The sequence below is a fragment of the Gambusia affinis genome, linkage group LG10, assembly GCF_019740435.1.
Source record: "Gambusia affinis linkage group LG10, SWU_Gaff_1.0, whole genome shotgun sequence".
Classification (NCBI taxonomy): Eukaryota; Metazoa; Chordata; class Actinopteri; order Cyprinodontiformes; family Poeciliidae; genus Gambusia; species Gambusia affinis.
Genome location: NC_057877.1, coordinates 7,395,547 through 7,414,606, shown reverse-complemented (window position 1 = coordinate 7,414,606; position 19,060 = coordinate 7,395,547). Strand labels below are relative to the sequence as shown.

Genomic DNA, 19,060 nt, shown 5'->3' with positions numbered 1-19,060 from the left:
AAAGTCAAAAGGTCCAGGTGAACTTTTACACTTTTGTAAAGTTGTTAATTAGACGACATCTGGACTTGTTTCCAATAGACTCCTGGGCCATGCAGTAACATCTCCTGTGTTTAGATTTGTTTCTCCCCTCCTGGACAGAGGAGTTAGTGATGAACCTCTTAATACTGTGTGTGCTAGTAATTAAATTAGTAGATATAATTTTTATAGCTAATTTTACAGATTAAAAGAAAATCACAATGACAACAACAACAACAACAACAACAACATAATAATAATAATAATAATAATAATAATAATAATAATAATAATAATAATAATAATAATAATAATAATAATAATAATAGCAATATATATATATATAAATGAAATTATACCAATAACTTAAAAAATAATTAGCTTAAAAATTTTTATATTAATGACAGCCATTGTTGCTGTGTCTTTTTCCATGTTTCACATAGAAAGCATAGAAAGGTCCAGTGTTTCTTTGTCTTATTTTCAAGAGCGTGACTGAGAATGTCATTACATGCTGAAGTCTTATGACAGCGTTGAACTTAAGGTTATGTAATGTTTCCACTCTGGAGCTTATTTGATGCTAAGATGTTGCTTTGCAGCTGCAAGGACAGACTTCAGTTTCCCACAGTTTTTGGTAAATATTTTTGCACTTCTTCCCTCCATTTGTATTAAAAGTTTTGAACTCAGAAGTCAGAGCTGACACTCTTTTTGTTCTCGACTTAGATACTACATAAACCTCACTGAGTCCTTCCTACCTTTAACTGTGCTTGGATAGATTCATTTGCACATCCTTAAGTTTCCTTTCTCACAGAAAAAAAATCCTGGTGTAGCACTTTTGTGTTTTGCCACACACGTTTTCTGAACAAAGTCTTTTTTTATTGCTAGCATTAAGCTGTCTGTATTCTTTTTTCCCCTTCTTTTCTATATAAAGTACACCTAGCACCCAGTTCTTCTTGCATTGTTAAAGTGACAGATTCAATATATATGACAATATGTAATTTATATTGTCATATTAATTATATAAGACAATATATAAATAAGCTAAATGGAAAATTCGCTCATAACAAATGAAACATTCTGGTTACACAATGTATTACAGCATATTATTGTTTATTGTTGTGTCCTGTTACAAGGCCTGCCATCTTAGAACCAAACGCCAGAGACCGATAGTGCATTTATAACATTTATTGAAAAGGCCAATAAATAGTGTGCAAAATATCCATAATTCCTCTATCATTAGAGGTAAACAAATAAATGTGTGCCGAGGAAAAAACAGCATAGAGAAGGCTAATGGACGTCTGGGTTATCATACATTCAGTTCAAGTTTGTTCAACTTTTCACAGCTTTGTCTCCGCCAGTATCCTTAACCAAGCACCGTTTACAGTACATGTCGCAGTTGAGCAGTTTTGACACTGTTGACGCGTCGTCGTGTGAGAGGAGGAGAGTCCGGGCTTCCATCAACTGTCTCTGTTCACAACTTTCTGGCGCAAAACCCCCAGGACGCGATCGCTCTTTGTGAGGTCAGCGGGGAGCTCATTATGCTGCGAAACAGAACGCACAGGATGATCCGGGTCTTTTAGCTCGGTTTCTCATCAAAGTTAAGAGAGTTACCTCGTTGGGCAAAGCGGGATCGGCGTTGGCTCCAAGCAGCAGAAGTACAGTCCGAATATTCCCACCCATGACAGCAGCGTGAAGGGCGGTGGAGCCATTCTGGAGACAAGACAAGGAGGGAACCTGCTCTGTTATCTTTCATTTAGTTGTAAATTGCAGAAAACCTGAAGATTATCCTTCAGCAAGAGCTATAAGAATCCTAACCTTGAGAAGACCGAGCGCAGGAGAAAATTTCAGCAGCTCCTCGACGACGCCGTTGTGTCCTTTCAGCGCTGCTTTGAATAACACCGTCGATCCATCCTTGAAAGTCGAGAGACCAAATATACAAATCAGCCTCAGCTACTTTCAACTACAAAAAAAATAAATAAATAAAAATTGACACCTAAATACTGCAACTTTGAAATTTTGTGTTAGATTATTTGTGAAATGTCAGCAAAAATGCTTATTTATTCCACTTGTTTGTAAGGATTCAAGTAAGCGCCAATTCAGCGCTAAACTCAATGCTATCTCATTGTTTGTCAGGAATGTGAATCATATTTGATCCAGTTTAAATAGTTTTTAGATTGATCAAATCGTCTATCTGAAACCACAAACAACAGCTCTTTTGTAATTTTTTTTTTTGGTTGATTGAGATAAGCAAATCCGAGCTGTTATGGTGGTAACAACTCAAACGTGTTTCAGTTATATAAATATTGAAGGACCTTCCCTCACTCATTTTGTATTTCCTCTATTATTTTATATGAAACATATAAAATAATACTAATGCCTTAGAATTCTTTGTGGAAAGATCTTCCAAATCGAGTCTAAGTTATTTTTTTTTCTGTTTTTATTTCTTCTATTTAGGTAATTGGTTAATGCAAACAAACTCTGAAAAAAGGAGAAGACTGTGAGCTTCCAGTGATAGCAATAAGCACTATTTGAGCATATTGTTTGGAAAAAAAAAAATTTTTAGAGCATGTGAGACATCAATCGTGAAAACATAAGATTGTATAACATAAAATGCCGCTTCATTGACCTCCTGACTTTTCTCAACACAGTCAAGGAGACTTTCTCAATGTAAGATAATTTGATCCAACTCTCCAATCCAACCTGAAGTGACTTTCATATAAGGATTAATGTACTAATCTGTCAGCATCCCGATCTGCTCCGCGTAACAGGAGGACCTTCACCACCTCACTGTGTCCCATCTGAGCTGCCATCCACAAGGGTGCCGTGCCATCCTGGGAGAGAGACGGGTGGTTAGAAGGTCGTGGAGAGAAACAAACACCGTTTCCACATTCAGAAGCACAAAGTTGAAGGAGACGTCATAATCTGGTAGACGTCAGGCTTTCGTTCGCCTGCGTTTCAACTACGTTGCGTGCTGACATGTTCGGCAGACGTGACTAGAAAAACTGCTGTTTATCTTGATGGAACTGGTCACAGTGGAAGATGAAGCGCTCAGATTAGCATCATCGCAAAACGTGAACGCTGAGCGACAAACAGCAGCCTGACAGACAGAACTAGACAGATTTACAGGGTAAAACAGGTGACAAGCGCAGGCATGTGAAGTGATTTGTGCCTGCGGGGGGCATTACCTCCCTGGCTTGGTTCACCTTGGCACCAGAAGCCAGCAGCTGACGAATCACAGTCACATGACCTCCCTGGGCAGCTAGGAATAAAGGTGTAGCTCCATCCTGAAAAAAAATAAAATAAAATCAGAACAGCAGAGGCAAAACTCATTGTAAATGCACCAATAATTAGCTCGTTAAATACATTTTCGCACAGTAAGGCTGTTGCTGTTTTTGGCACATGCTAATCCTGCTCAAGGTGATTCATGACTGACTCAGCAGTTTGGGGAAAACCAGAGCGACGGGATTCCTGCTGCACTGAGATCAACTAACCATCAAGTTTCTGACACAAGGGGAGACAGAATACAGAACGGGTCAGGTGTGACAGTCTGAGGAGAGACAGGCCTGTAGATGCAGGTCTCACGTTTAGCCTCTCGTGAACGTTGGCTCCGTTCTTCAACAGGACGTCCACCACTGCTGAGTGTCCGTATTGCGAGGCAACGGTGAGAGCTGTGCCACCATCCTGTTAGCGAAACATGGAAAGACAACATGAAAGTTACGCGTAATCTCAAAATGGAGAACGCAAAAAACGCCTGGATGTATTCTCGGTAACTGGCTGAACCGTCGCCTGGCGTTTTTCCACATGGTTACGTCGAACCTTTGTTCGCAGTTCGGTGGAGGCACCGAACTCAAACAGCAGCTTCACGACGTCATGGTGTCCCTGCTGCGAGGCGAAGAACAAGGCCGTCGAACCTGTCTGAGGATAAAAATAGACACGGCCGTTTACATGGAGGAGTAGCACCCTATTAGTCAACTCAAGACTTTGGTGGTTTTTTTAGTGAAAGCTGATCCCAACAAATGCTTCACAAATGATATTAGTTAATATTTTTCCTAAAGCACATCAAAATAGCTCTCCAAAGAACCTGCACATTCTACACAGATGTTATAGTGAGAGTTAGATCTGAAAACTAAACAACAAAAACCTTGACTTACAGGAACAAAAATCCCTGTGTTACTCTAGAAATATACTTGTTGTTTTCTTTGATTGTGTGCCGAATAGGTGAATGGGGAATTTCGAAAACAGCAGCGATAGTTTCCTGATAATAATAGTGATTGAGGAAAATTCCTCTACTGTCAACAACTATTGTGAGTGATGTGTCCTGGAGCAGATCTACCTCTCTCTGGTAATTAATGTCTGCTCCTTGCATAATGAGCTCTTTGACGCACTCATAATGGCCGCTGTAGGACGCCACCATCAGCGCCGTCGTTCCATACTGCAATCACAAAAATAAACAAAAAAAAAAAAAAAGCCAAACATACAATTAGTCAACCCTGCAGAAGGTTGCATTTATTCATAATCTGGCACCAGTATAAAAATGGCTGCAATGTACAGATTTTGCTCCTTCTTCAGCGCCTGTCACGTGTGAGGTTCCCAGGATTTCCTGCTTTGGCTTTGATTTTTGGTTTATGCATTTCTTCTTATTGTCTGAAGTTAAATTCGACCAAATTTTTCTTGTTTCCCAAATAAGATAGCAGTGTGTTCTGGGTGTGGCCACAGGTGTGCCTCCAATTAACTCAAATATGTCGATTAACCTATCAGAGGTTTTCAATTGGTGAGATCATCAAATGGGCTTTCCCTCACTGCTTAAAAAGGAAGAGATCATTTTGCATGTAAACTTTTGAATTTGAAGACATTGATAAATAAATCTTTGAAATATTTGTTCTCCTAATTTTGTGGCATTAAGCAGTTTGCTATTTTTAACTAACCTAACACAAGAAAAGTCAGACAGTGAAAAAAAAAAGATGTTATATGTCTTTTAATTCTGTAATATTGGGAGTATCTATAAGATAATTTTTTTTTTGTCAAATTGTATATTATTTGTTCTTCACATTACTGTTTTTTACTGTCTGCTTGTCTTGTATGCAAAACACTTTTTAACCTTGGTGTTTAAAGATGTTATATAAATGAGAATGTACTTTGTTTTCTTACAAAGAAAAGACAAACAAAGACAAAAGCCATAATAATAATAATAAAAGAAAAACATGCATTTGAAATAAAGAAGACAATCCCCACAAAAAATCGTGGTGATAAGAGAACTGCAATGGTGAGATGAGGATAAATCCACAATAAGCAAACTAAAAAACAAACAAAAAAAACAACATATACACATGCAAACACAAACTCATGCTCAACAGAGGTAACGCTCGACGCTCTCTGTATCTCTCTCACAGGCAGGTTACGGCTGAGCGGCCGGGGGGCATGCAGCGTCCGTACACTGTCTCTGCAGTCGGCGTCCACTCGCCCGCTGTTGAGCAGCAGCTGAAGCAGAGCCAGGTTTCCCTTCCTGGCCGCCCAGAACCCGGCGTTGGCCAGGGGTGTTTCCTTCTGCGGGGGTAAATGCACACAACAATCGCTCACACTGAAACCACTGTTATAGCATTACACACTCTGAGAGCAGACAGTGACCACCGTGGTGTGTGACCGGGTGTCACCACTAAGAGTAGATGCTACACAGGTTGCTGCGTCTGTGTGCAACTGAGAGGTCAGTAACCCATAAAGGCAGATTAGTGGTTTCTAGGCAACCCAAAACTTTTATTTTTTTGGGTAAGCCTAGCTCTTCAACCTAAAAGTCAGTTACTTTTACTTTTTTTTGGGCGGGGTGGGGGGCACTTTTTTATGGAGTTCCATTTGTGCAAATGAGCATATTTTTTTGCACAAATAGAACCCCATAAAAGTAGTTTCACTAGGCTGTCCTTTTAACTTTTCCTTGAGCAATATTTTTTTTATAAAGTATTGCTACTCTTGAGAAGAACGTCTGCTCACTCTACTGAAAGTGAGTCCTTCACTAGAAGAAGAAAATCGAAAGATTCATGAAACGCACACTAAGGCACAACTTCTTGTTTGTTCTAAAGTTTTGTTTGCCTGTTCTTTTCTACCTGCTCAATCTTTTATTTGTATTCATTTCTTTAATTTTACTCATTAAAATTTAGACATAACTTTGCATTTTTGCCTGTCAGATTATGTCATTTTTAAATATTCTGATCATTATTCAGCACTTGACTGGCCTTTTAGCCAGATATTTTTTGAGTAATTTCTTGGACAATTACGTTTTACTTTTACTATCTTTACTATGAAGTAGTGCTGGTCAGGTTCTTGAATCTCTTTCAACTGTTACATATGGACAGGTTTTTGGTTATTTTCTGTCCAGTCTCTGTTCTTGACCATAACACAAATTTGCACAAAGTGTGTTTAAAGAACAAGGGCAAATGGAGAATTATTTTTTTTTTGGTTAAAAAACTAAAAGAGGACCAACAAACATGACAGGAGATGTACTACATCTTTACAAACGGGAACAAGTCTAAACATCGAGCAGACCCTGGGAGATGCACGGTTCAGCTCAGTTAAGAACCATTGATTGACACCACTTAAAGAGATTACTTTAAAAACGTCGGCCTCATAGGAAACCAACAAAAGTACAATTAATAAAACGAGGACTAACTTAAAAATGTTGTTTGTTGTTGTTATTCTCAGGATTGTTCACAAACACCCAAGATGTATTTGTCAAAGACTCGTGAGCCATTTAATGCCGCTATTCCCAGAAGTCCTACACTGTTTGAGTCAGACTCTAATGTAACCTCTATTTCCTTTATACTTAAACACATCACGTCATTAAACAAATCCTGACTATACAGCAGTCTGCTTTTGACCAGTAGCAGCTGCCAGCTGCTGCCGTGCGTCCTGTGATGATACAGGCCGTTTCAGGCAGGCTGCCCGGGCAAAGATGGATGGAGAAAGCTGCGTTTTACCTTGAAAGACATCCTGCAGACCTCAGTCGTGACTCATAGCGCTCCCTTGATGCGCACTCACTCATTAGGCGCGACGCTGCGCGTAATTTGCCTGTTTTGCCGCCGCACCGTGTTTGGGTGTTGCCCTCGTCGCGGACATCATAATAACAGCGGGAGCGAGTCCGCTGAGCTCAGCCTCTGCAGTGGACCCCGCAAGGAGGAAGAAACGCCACCAGAGGGCGCTGCAGAATACAGGTGGGGAAAAAAAATATCAAGCATCCACTTCTTCACCCAACTATTACGATCAAACTCAAGGTAGACGTATTTGAACGTTTAAACAGTAAGATAATTTTGTACTTTATTTTCCTTCAGAATTGCACAAGTCAAGTCATAAATCAAAAGTTCCTCAAATAAAAGGTATTAGTTTAAAAATGGGTACTATGGGTCACACACCCTTTTCACCCGTCACATTAAAAGGACAAACTTTACTGTACTTTATTGGGATGTTATAGGACAAATACAAAATCATCTGTAATAGTGATCTAACATAGAGTTTTTAAAAAACTGCTTTATGAGTAAAAATCTTACAAGGGTTGTGGGAGTCTGTCAGTAATTTGTAGAAGCAGCTTCGGCTGTAACAATAAGTTTCTAATGTTACGTCTCTACCAGCTTTGCAGATCTACAAATTGAGACTTATGCCCTTTCTACTTTGCATAATATTGAGTGAGACTGGATGTAAATCACCTGCGACCATGAATTTTCAAGCTATGCAACAGATCCTCTGTCAGATTTAAGTCTGGACCTTGACTAGGGCTTTATTGAGCATGAATATGACCTGACCCATTTCATTGTGGCTCTGGCTACATGTTTTAGGTTGTCCTTTTGCAAAATCTAACAAGTTTCCGTGTCCATGTTTAAGAAAAGAAAGTCCTACAGCAGAAAGTTGAATGATGGGGATAGTGTGTCCATGTTGACATGCAGTGTGGTTTGCATGTAGGACCAAATGTTGGCCAATTTTGTTCTTATTGGGTCAGAACACCTTATTCCACATGTTCACTTCATCCCATTAGGGACTTGTAACTCTATCAGTTATTATCATTATTATTATTATTATTTGACATTTTCTTCTGCCTGAGCTGAGTTACTTTGGGCTGCATCTCTGATGAAATCACTCTCTGCCTGGCAGAATACAAATGTGTGCCACTATGTGTTATTTTCTTTCCACTTCAGAGTCAGGCTCCACTGTCACATAAAATCCCCTCCAAAATACACTGAAACCCACTGTGGCTATAAGTTGTGGAAAAGGTCCAGTGAGTGGGAAAGCTGTATGCCTCGGAGGAGAGCCGAGTTGTTTTTATATTTGTTTGCTCAGCATTTCACGTCAAAATTAATCAAAAATCTAATTGAAAAGGAATCTTTTTTTTTATTTTTTTAAACGCTTTGAAACTGGAAATGAATTAAAATTGTTCAGTTGAAACCTTGATATTTTCCCCTAAAATTGATCTTGTGACTCTTCCCAGTTCCACATGACAATGTCAAAGAGTTTCGTAAATAATTGAGTCTACAAAAAGCAAAGCCCTGACTGTGATCTCAGTGAAATGCTGCTCACATAATGCGCCAGAATCAACTCTGTGTTTATTCGAACGCAACCGTCTGCAGCTGATGTCATTTCGGTGCAAACTTTAATCAGATTAGATGCATTGTCCCCATTCCGCCCGTGCTGGGTGTGGGGTGTTGTGCTCAAACATGTATTTGAGGGATTAACAATACTGCAGCTTTAGCTGTTTCTAGGTGACAACTGCAGAGGGTTTGGAGGACAACATATTTTTGTTGACTAATGCCACTGCAGGGTGCTGGCACAGGCATTCATTTAAGGCTTGAGTAAAAGTAGAGCAGGAACATGTAGTTTACCAGAAAGCTTTATATAGCAGGCTGGTAGCTGGAGTCGCTACACTGTTGGAGCTGCTGCTGGAACATGGGAACAAAACAGACTCACCTGTGTGCAGGTAGGCAGCCCAGGATTCTTTGTTTTATTTTATTTGTGAAGCCAAACTGAGCTCCTATCAGTGTTTCGCGAGATTAATATGATTTTCCTTGAATGTAGCGCCGGTGTGATAGGGGTGGGCATTTATCATTTATCGTGATAAATTGTGATTTATTGTGATAAATTCCAATTAATGATGCATTAAAACTCTCCAGAACTCTGTGTTGTTGAGATTGTTAGTTTTACTATTTTCTGCACTGTTTGTTCAATGGCAGTGTCAATAAATATGATTTAATTTGAATATATAGTTAAAGTCACAGTTTAGTGATACAAATCACACTTCTTCTTGTGAGTTGTGTGCTAAAGGAAAGTACTACAAAGGGGAATGTTGTTCAAGAGCATTATTTGTGTTTGTTGGGCTATGCTTGCTGTGTCACAGCGATACAGTAGCTAAAAAAGCAGCAAAGAGTCATCGTCACCTTTATTGCTATCATACTACCACAAAATATCGTGATCAAATTTTAAGTCCATGCTGTGTGCTTTTAAAACTGAAGAGGGAGAAAAATGTGATTCTGAAAATGAGGGCTCAGCAGCAGAGACAGAATAGTTCACAGTGTTTTGATCCTGGTGTTTGGGTCGGTGAACTCCTGCCACCTTCTTCACAATACGAGGCGTAAAATCCCAATTCAACGAGAGGTTGTGACTCCTTGTCTTTCCTTCCAGCTGGGCTGGTGAGCTTTCTGCTGAGGGCGGCCCTGCTCTCCGTCCTGCTGTGCGACCCGCAGACGGTGCTGTCGGAATCGGACGAGGTGGTAATGACTGAGTGGGAGATCTGGAAAAGCAGCCATGGCATAAGCTACGATGAATCGGTGAGAGCGAACAGACGGCTACAGCCCATCAACACAATCAAGAGTACAAGCTTTTTTTTTTTTTATTCTTTGATTTGTTATTCAGGACAACATGCAGCGGAGGGCCATCTGGGAGGACAACAAGCGCAAGATTGAAGACCACAACCAAGGCTTTCTGATGGGGAGGATGTCCTTTGCTATGGCCATGAATAAATATGGAGACCTTGTAAGAAGTGCTGGTTTACTCTCACGTTTGTTTTGGACAGAAACGCCAAGAAATAACTACAAAATAATACCATATGTAGAAGTTTGTAGACTGTCTCCTCGCACAAGGCTTACCTTGTTATAGTTTATCTAACGGAGATAAAATGCTTTTTAAAGTTGACCTTAAACATCTTCAATTCAGCCAGAGACCATTGTTAAGTCTATTCCTGCTTTCTCAGCCAAACAACTGCATCAAGCAACATCTTGTACACAAACTTTGCTTAGCTGAGAAACCAAACTTAATTTCTTCACTTGTCTAGAAACTCACTGCAATATAACGTCTGTTAGCTTCAGGTAGCTCAGCTAACTGCTGAAAATAAGTTCACAGAACCTGAATTGTATCTTTTTTCAACTTGCAGACAAGGCAGGAATACCAAAATCTGCAGGGAGCCATGATCAACGTCCAGTTTGTGCCGAGAGGAAGGGAGGTTTCAGCTCGAAGACTGCGCTATAACGCTAAGAAACTAGACGCTGCGGTGGTTGACTACAGGAGCATGGGCTATGTCACTGAGGTGAAAGACCAGGTAAGACCACACCTGTGCAGTCAATTCAGCATGTCCTATCCAGACTAATGGTGCATTCACACCCTTGTCTATAAAGTCTAGTTCATTTGGGGAAGTGTGAATGCGTAATTGAACTCTGATGTGAACCAAAAAAGCAAATTCTGGTACGCCTAAAAACCTAGATCTTGGTTCAATTGAACTCTGGTGCAGTTCAAATGCATATGTGGATGTGGACCGCTCCAAAAGCAGGAAGTGAGCTAAGGCGCAGGGCATTCTGGGTAAGTGCTGGCAGGAAAAAATGGCTGGTGGTCTTTTACCAAAGACAAAAGAGAAATCCTACAACTGCTAAAATCTGTTACTACCCCATTTACATTTCGCAAAGGTTTTTGTGTTGTTTCCTTCAGTAGTTGTTGGTGCAGCGCCCCCACAGGCGAGGAGGTGAACAGGTTTTTCAAATAGTTTGCATTGTTTGACACAGTGCAGTGTGAAAGTGAACTGCACCAGCTGAAAATGTAACAAATGTTGAAATTTTGGTCCCCGGTCAAACCGAGTCTACCGGACTATCAGGTGAGAAAACATCTGATAGTCCGACGTTTCTTTATGACGAGAGTCACAATCTGGTTTGTCCTCTCAGGGCTATTGCGGCTCGTGCTGGGCTTTCAGCACCACAGGGGCGATAGAGGGACAACTGTACAAGAAATCGGGTCAGCTGGTGTCTTTGAGCGAGCAGAACCTGGTGGACTGCTCCAGATCATACGGCACCCACGGGTGCAGTGGCGCCTGGATGGCCAACGCCTACGACTACGTGATCAGCAACGGTCTGCAGGCGACAGACACCTATCCGTACACCTCCGTGGTGAGGCCCAGTCTGAAGATCTGTAGGCTCAAACTGAGAACAGTTCGTCATCCAGGACCGTTCATTTCTCTCCACAGGACTCGCAGCCCTGTTTCTACGACAGCAGGCTTGCAGTGGCTCATATCAGAGACTACAGGTTCATTCCCAAAGGAGACGAGCAGGCGCTGGCCGACGCCGTGGCAACCATCGGGCCAATTACAGTGGCTGTGGATGCTGATCATGCAAGCTTCCTCTTCTACAGCTCAGGTTATTATCCGCTCGGTTTATATATGAATTAGTCATGTGTTTTGATCAAACGCATGTCTGTCCTGGATTTTTAAGCAGAGTCACTATCCCTCTTGCATCAGTTTCCAGCTACAGCAGTCGGGACTCGGCAGATGGACTAACTTCTATAAACCTCGACAGGCATGGCACCCGTCTAACACCAGCAGCAGCAGAATATAAACAAACTGTAGATACAGAGACAGATATATTTCCTCTTGTGTCAAACAGCAAAATTACTTTTTTGTGCTGCTTCTTATTTGTGTGATTTTTAAACAAGCAACTGATTGCAAGCAATTTGAGCTTGATTTAGAAATTAAGAGGTTTCAGTCCAAAATCAACATGGAAAAGTTTGTTTTACCACTTTTTTTTTTTTTTTTTAAATGCAAAGCTGTGTATATTTCTGAAAATTGTTGCGCATTTAGAGAGCAGTGTTTTCAAGAAATAGCAAAAGTTCAGGTTTGTTTTGGTTGCTAAAATCAGGCTAGAAATTGTGAGAAAACAATGAACAGACGCATTTATAAATAAATTAGAACACCATCAAAAGTAATTTTATTTCAGTAATTCAGTTGCAATAACCAAAACATGTATGGATTTACACCACGCAGGGCAATACATTGTGTTTGTTTCTGTTAATTATGATTATGAAAATGTTAAATTCAGTTTATCAAGCTATTAAAACATTAAATAAAGCCGAGAGCCAAATAAGCTTGGATGCAGAAACATTAAGGCAGTCACTCACACCTGTTATAAGGAGGAAGAACAAAAAAAGGCCATTGTTAAGAAAAAGCTGAGTCCTGTATTTCAGCATATTAGTGGAAAGTTAAGTGGAAGGAAAAAATGACAAAAGTTTGGTTTTGTTTTAGCTGAAAGCCTTCATTAAAATGATCCGAGATAAAAGGTTGCAATATATTACTGTGTGTAATGAATCTACATATTGTACTGTATGGATTTGACTTTTGGAATAGAATTTCTGAAATACTGAAGTTTGGATGGTATTCTTATTTGCTAAAACTTCACTATTTACTACTAATGACGTGTTTTGTAAGATGTAAATCTAATCATTCATGATGATTCAAAACTCTAAGTGAAAAACAGAAACAGCAGGGAGTTTTTGCATAAAGTTTTACCTTTGAATTTCTCTACAGGAATTTACAACGAGCCCAGCTGTAACCCCGACCACCTGAGCCACGCAGTGCTGCTGGTCGGCTACGGCTCTGAGGAAGGACAAGACTACTGGATCATCAAAAACAGGTATTTATGACACTTTCTATGTAAATCAAAACATGTCCAGGGTTTCCCCCAGGGTATTATAAGCCTGGCGGGCCACCAGGTTTAGCACTGCTTATTTATTTACGTCTTTCTAAATTGTTTGCATTTTTAAGACTTTACTGGATTTTTTAAGACTTTATAGTTGGTGTCCAGGTATTAATTTTCCAATGACACATTATTGTTTTCAAATTTCCTGTCAACTTTAAATATTAACTGAAAAGTATGACAGGCTGCAGGATGAATGACGGCCCTAGTGCCCAACCACCAGGCTTACCATGTTCTCTGGGGGACACCTTGGTGTCACTTTAAAAACAATGGTACTCCTTGATGTCTTACTGATTTTTCTTCATTGTTTTCCTAGTTGGGGAACCAGCTGGGGTGAGGGCGGATACATGCGGATGGCCCGGAACGGCGGCAACATTTGTGGCATTGCAAGCTATGCTTTGTACCCAATTTTATGATTACAAGAACCCTAGAAACAGATCATTCTAAACTATAAGCAACATTTTTAATTTTTATATATATATATTCTTAAGATACATAGCTTGTGAACCTGTCTGACATAACAGGCTCTCATAGGGAATACATTACCTCTCTCAGGGATGTAGAAGAAATTATTCTTCGGGTGTAGATTCTCAACTATCCAGACATTTCTGTTTGTACAACTTGTTAAAAAAATAAAAATAAAATAAAACTGAAAATTTAAATAAAATTTGGATATTTAATCTTGGACAGAGTTGGGAACATTCATTAAAGTCATTTTATGCACATGGGGGAAACATCAGCCCCTAACGTCTGTCTCTTGTTTTCAACGGGAAAATCTCCAACCATCATTAATTATCGGGTCTGATGAATGCAGCGACAACCTTGGTGGACAAACTGATCATTGGCACATTTTGAGGTGAGCTATGAAACCAGCAGATGCTTGTTTTTCCTCTGTAGTTTCTCTAAACCTAAACAACAAAGTCTCCCCTTCTCCCTCATCCACAAGCTGTTTGAATAGGAGAGTCGACATCTGAAGAATCCCTGAAAAAGCATCAAACTTTTTCAGAGATGTAATAGATGTTGAACATAGTTGTCCATTTTAACTTCTATAAAGCCCTGGAAACATTTTACGAACATTCAAACTAACCACTAATCAAAATGCTGTGGAGTTAAGATTCAATGAAAAATAAAACAATTTAAAAAAAGAGTTCAGACATAGAATTGGTGACAGTTTGTTCAATGAACCAGATGAGAATGGAGACTAAAAGCTCAAAAGCTGTCAAGATGAAAACTTGAAGTTTTGTCTACATGTGATTCAGATTTTGTTCCTCAAGTGACTTTCATTTAGTTTACTTGGGGCTAAAAATGTACAAATAAAAACATTGCTTTGGGTTAAAGAAGAACAACTAGCCAACCCCAAAAAATGTCTTCTGGCAGAGCAAGTACTAAAAATGTAGCATGCAAACAACATATTGCCCAACTCCACAAAAACACTAACTTCTAGTGTGCAATTTCATTGGCATGTTAGCTCGCTAGAAACAGAAGTAATTTTTTCTCCCAGCTTGAATAACATTTGCTTTGATAAAATTAACAATTATACTAACCAGCCAACTCAAATTAGTGGTAAAAATAGCCTCCTGGCATTTGCGTTGTGATAATAGAGCAAGTACTAAATATTTAGCATGTAAAAACATTTTCTCCAACTCCAAAACACAGCTACCTCTACTCAAATTAGCATGTTAGCTCACTAGCTACGTTTCCTTTTGCAGCTTGATTTAAATTTGCTTTAATAAAAATTATAAATTTTCATAAATGTGTTTGCATGGTAAAAACGATATTTTACAGAGATATATTATCCAATGTTTACAAATTTTACTCGAATATTGTCCCACAATTGCAACATTTTTGTTCTGCACGCATGGCTAATTTGAGGGATAACGTGATTTTATTATGACCAAGTTTAATGACTAAAACTGAGTTCAAGACTGGCACATAATATAAACGGCTAAAATTGCTAAATGTTTTGACTTCACATCTGTAGCTTTTTATTTATTTATTTTTTAAAACGCTTCCAGGATAATTGTTTTTTTAAACTAATTTATATTTAATTTTTTCCCACCTGCTGACCACCTGGCAAAGAATCGGTCCTCATCTTAGCGTCTCTCCTGCTTTCATTACACTTCATACTAGTTCTTCATTATTGAACACTTCCAAGCCTGCAAGTGTGACCACCCCTCGGTGAACTTTGAACCTAAGCTTACTGTCTTAGCCAAAAGGCTGAGAAGCTGTTGCCTTCTCAGCCTTTTGGGTCCTGGGTTCGATTCCCGGCCCGGGGTCTTTCTGCATGGAGTTTGCATGTTCTCCCTGTGCATGCGTGGGTTCTCTCCGGGTTCTCTGTCTTCCTCCCACAGTCCAAAAACATGACTGTCAGGTTAATTGGTCTCTCTAAATTCTCCCTAGGTGTGAGTGTGTGTGTGAATGGTTGTGTGTCCTGTATGTTTCTGTGTTGCCCTGCGACAGACTGGCGACCTGTCCAGGGTGAACCCGCCTCTCGCCCGGAACGTTAGCTGGGGATAGACACCAGCAACCCTCCTGACCCCATTAGGGACAAAGGGTGTATAGAAAATGGAAGTTTATATTATTTAGGTCAAATATGCCTTGTTACACCATCTAGTGCCCCATGCATCCCGACTGAGAGCCACTATACAGTTGTCTGAGGCGTGTTGCATTGAGATTGGTGAGCATATTCCGAGCCTTTCATTTGAGTTTTTGTTGTTTTATCACATTGTTGTTAAAAAATATCCTTTATTTGAGTAATTAAGTAATGTTTTATTATTAATATGTTGGAAAAAAAGGATTAAAGCTAGAACAGCTTAGTAAAAATCCTGGAGTGGCCTAGCCAGTCTCCAGACCTGAATCCAATAGAAAATCTTTGGAGGGAGCTTAAAGTCCGTGTGGCCCAGCAACAGCCCCGAAACCTGAAGGCTCTGGAGGAGATCTGTATGGAGGAGTGGGCCAAAATCCCTGCTGCAGTGTGTGCAAACCTGGTCAAGAACTACAGGGAACGTCTGATCTCTGTAATTGCAAACAAAGGTTTCTGTACCAAATATTAAGTTTCATTTTTCTGGTGTATCAAATACTTATTTCACACAATAAAATGGAAATTAATTATTTAAAAATCATACATTGTATTTTTCTGGATTTTTGTTTTAGATTCCATCACTCACAGTTGAAGAGTACCTATGATAAAAATTACAGTCTTCTTCAAGCTTTGCAAGTGGGAAAACCTGAAAAATCAACAGTGTATCAAATATTTGTTCTCCCCAATGTATTTCTGCTGGTCCTGTCTGTTGACAGGACAGTTTTTTTTTTAAAATATATATATATATATATATATATATATATATATATATATATATATATATATATATATATATATATATATATATATATATATATATATATAGTTACAGATTTGGAAATGTGATGGAAAAACATTACAATAACACAAAGCTCATCACTTACTTGATAGTAAACCAGCTCACCACAACCATTCTTTAAGATATGCATGGCTGCCCTGCCCTGAAAAACAGACAAAAAATTATTTTATTGTTCCTCTTTGAGAAGTTTTTTTTAATTCCAAATCCATCTATTTGAACAGCGGTCATTTTGCTTGACCCTTTGAACTTTGTGTGATTTGTGTTAGGTTCCCGAAATAGGAGACTTTGATTACATATTAGAAATTGAATGGGTTTCAATTTGCTGCCACAGCTAAATTAGTGATTCACACTGGACCAATCTGGCCTTTCAAAATAAAGCTTACAGATACCATAATTAAAATTAAAAATAGGGTCTTATAAGTCATATCAGGAGTTGGCAACCTTTACCATCCAAAGAGCCATTTCAGCCCTCACTCCATCTAAATAAAACTTCAGAGACGCAAATGTTACTTCAACTATTTAAATAATAATAATTTTTAAAGAACCTCAGTTTTATTTATATGTGGATTTTAAAATACATAAAAACTTTGGAAAACATGAGGATTGATCCATTTTTTCCTTTATGGGATTTTGATATTTGGGGAATATCTGAAAAAAAAAAACAACAACAAAAAAACTATTTTAATGTTATTCTGTTGTAAAAACACAAAGCAATTATTTCCATACATATACATCAACTTCTAAGACCTGGATTTATTACATATTAATTTTTAAAAAGTCATTTGGTTCTTTAACATTTTTAGCCACAATTATTGTTACTATTGAACCTTGGAAGCACTAAAGAGACACTTGTGGCTCCGGAGCTCCATGCTGCGGATCTCTGCATTAGATCGTCCAAATTCTCTTAAAATAAGGCGTAGAAATACTCTTCCAAATAAAAGCCTTAATATTTCATTCCATCATATACATTGTTGCAAAAGTTCCATAAAAATAGAGTGACCAAACCTGTAATTAAGAAGATTTTGTTTGGACCCTAAGTTCTTCAGAAACCTAAAAACAAAAAATAAAAAAGTGATTTTTCACATCCACCACCAAGCAGGGAAGATGCTCATCAAAGGAGCAACTCTGGCAACCTGGAGGAGGAAAGAAGGAGGTGAGGAGGTTGAGAGAGACCAACAACAAGAAGATTCCTCAGATTTCACCTCAATCCCTTACAGCGGGAACCAACCGGCGACACAGAACACATTAAACAGCAGGAAACCAAAACCTGAGGCGCTGAAGAAATCCATTTAGGACGCAGAACCTTTAAGAACATAAAGTCCCTCTGCTGCCTTATCCCAAACAAAGACATGAGAGACTGAGCTTATCAAACCTGAGTGTTGTGCTGCCACGGACACAAAGCCTTGTGACCAGAACCAGAACCAGGACTGGAAACAGAACCAGAACCAGGGCTGGAACCATGTCTGGAACCAGAACCAGACCCAGAACTAGGGCTGGAACCATGTCTGGAACCAGAACCAGACGCAGAACCAGGGCTGGAACCATGTTTGGAACCAGAACCAGACGTAGAACCAGGGCTGGAACCATGTTTGGAACCAGAACCAGACGCAGAACCAGGGCTGGAACCATGTTTGGAACCAGAACCAGACGCAGAACCAGGGCTGGATCAATATCTGGAACCAGGCCCAGAACCAGACGCAGAACCAGGGCTGGATCAATATCTGGAACCAGGCCCAGAACCAGACGCAGAACCAGGGCTGGAACCATGTTTGGAACCAGAACCAGACGCAGAACCAGGGCTGGAACCATGTTTGGAACCAGAACCAGACGCAGAACCAGGGCTGGAACCATGTTTGGAACCAGAACCAGACGCAGAACCAGGGCTGGAACCATGTTTGGAACCAGAACCAGACGCAGAACCAGGGCTGGATCCATGTCTGGAACCAGGCCCAGAACCAGACGCAGAATCAGGTCTTGGTCCATGTCTGGAACCAGAACCAGGTTTGGTTCCATTTCTGGAACCAGAACCAAGGCTGGGACCAGAAACAGAACCAGGGCTGGAACCACAACCAGGGCTGGGACCAACCAGTACCGAGCCCCATTGACCAACCTCAGGGTACAGAGGTACCTGATCTTGGCCATGAGGCTCCAAGCGACGGCTCCCAGAGTTGGACCCCGTACCAGGGAATGCCCAGTTCGGTGCCAGCTGCCTGGCGAAGCCCCAGTGACCTTCGTTCTGGGCACACGGTTCCCAGAACCCAGATCTCGTCCAGGGACCACCGACTTACCTTCTGCCAAGTAAAACTCACCCTAAACCTGCCAGGTTTAGTGCACCCAAAGCCCACATGAAGCTTGGCTGGACCCCCTGGTTCTGGAGAACCAACATCCATACCACTGGTTCCACTGATAGCTAGGAAACAAGTCTGTCAAACTCCCTGGTTGGTGTTAAGGCAGAGTTTAAAAATGCCTTTTCTCTGGGTCAGATATAGTGCAGCTTAGTGCACTTCAGCTGGTGGCTCCATTAAGGTCCAAACGTTTCCCATAGAGTTACTGCCCCCACAATCATCAAACCTATCCCGAATCCTTCTGCCATTTCTTGTAAAGCCTTTATCGCCTTTGGTTTCTTAGCCTGTGATTCCCTCCACTTCTTAATTTTTCTCATCTGCGCTTTTGTATCTTCCAGAGTGTCGA

General features: G+C 40.1%; 2 protein-coding genes across 2 annotated transcripts; one reads left to right on the top strand and one right to left on the bottom strand.

The window, feature by feature from the left end:
- Positions 1–1,105: 1,105 nt before the first annotated feature.
- On the bottom strand, positions 1,106–12,820 carry ankrd29 (ankyrin repeat domain 29). The gene is given in 12 exon segments (XM_044130026.1): positions 1,106–1,553; positions 1,624–1,722; positions 1,828–1,923; positions 2,745–2,843; positions 3,198–3,296; positions 3,595–3,693; positions 3,829–3,927; positions 4,346–4,444; positions 5,446–5,556; positions 6,978–6,994; positions 6,997–7,198; positions 12,803–12,820. Coding segments are annotated over 11 exon segments (948 nt in total). The 5' UTR covers positions 7,043–7,198; positions 12,803–12,820; the 3' UTR covers positions 1,106–1,469.
- cts12 (cathepsin 12) lies at positions 8,844–15,218 on the top strand. Its single transcript, XM_044130025.1, has 8 exons — positions 8,844–8,962; positions 9,664–9,809; positions 9,895–10,014; positions 10,412–10,576; positions 11,190–11,411; positions 11,489–11,657; positions 12,821–12,926; positions 13,306–15,218. Exons 1-8 carry the CDS (start codon positions 8,932–8,934, stop codon positions 13,403–13,405), a joined length of 1,059 nt encoding a protein of 352 aa, XP_043985960.1. The 5' UTR covers positions 8,844–8,931; the 3' UTR covers positions 13,406–15,218.
- The last annotated feature ends 3,842 nt before the right edge of the window (positions 15,219–19,060 follow it).

Excerpts from the sequence above, each read along its gene's own strand:
- cts12 (XM_044130025.1), top strand. The coding sequence starts at position 8,932 with ATGGGAACAAAACAGACTCACCTGTGTGCAG. Across the intron at positions 11,412-11,488 it reads CCTATCCGTACACCTCCGTG|GACTCGCAGCCCTGTTTCTA; the intron begins GTGAGGCCCAGT and ends TTCTCTCCACAG. Across the intron at positions 12,927-13,305 it reads TACTGGATCATCAAAAACAG|TTGGGGAACCAGCTGGGGTG; the intron begins GTATTTATGACA and ends TTGTTTTCCTAG.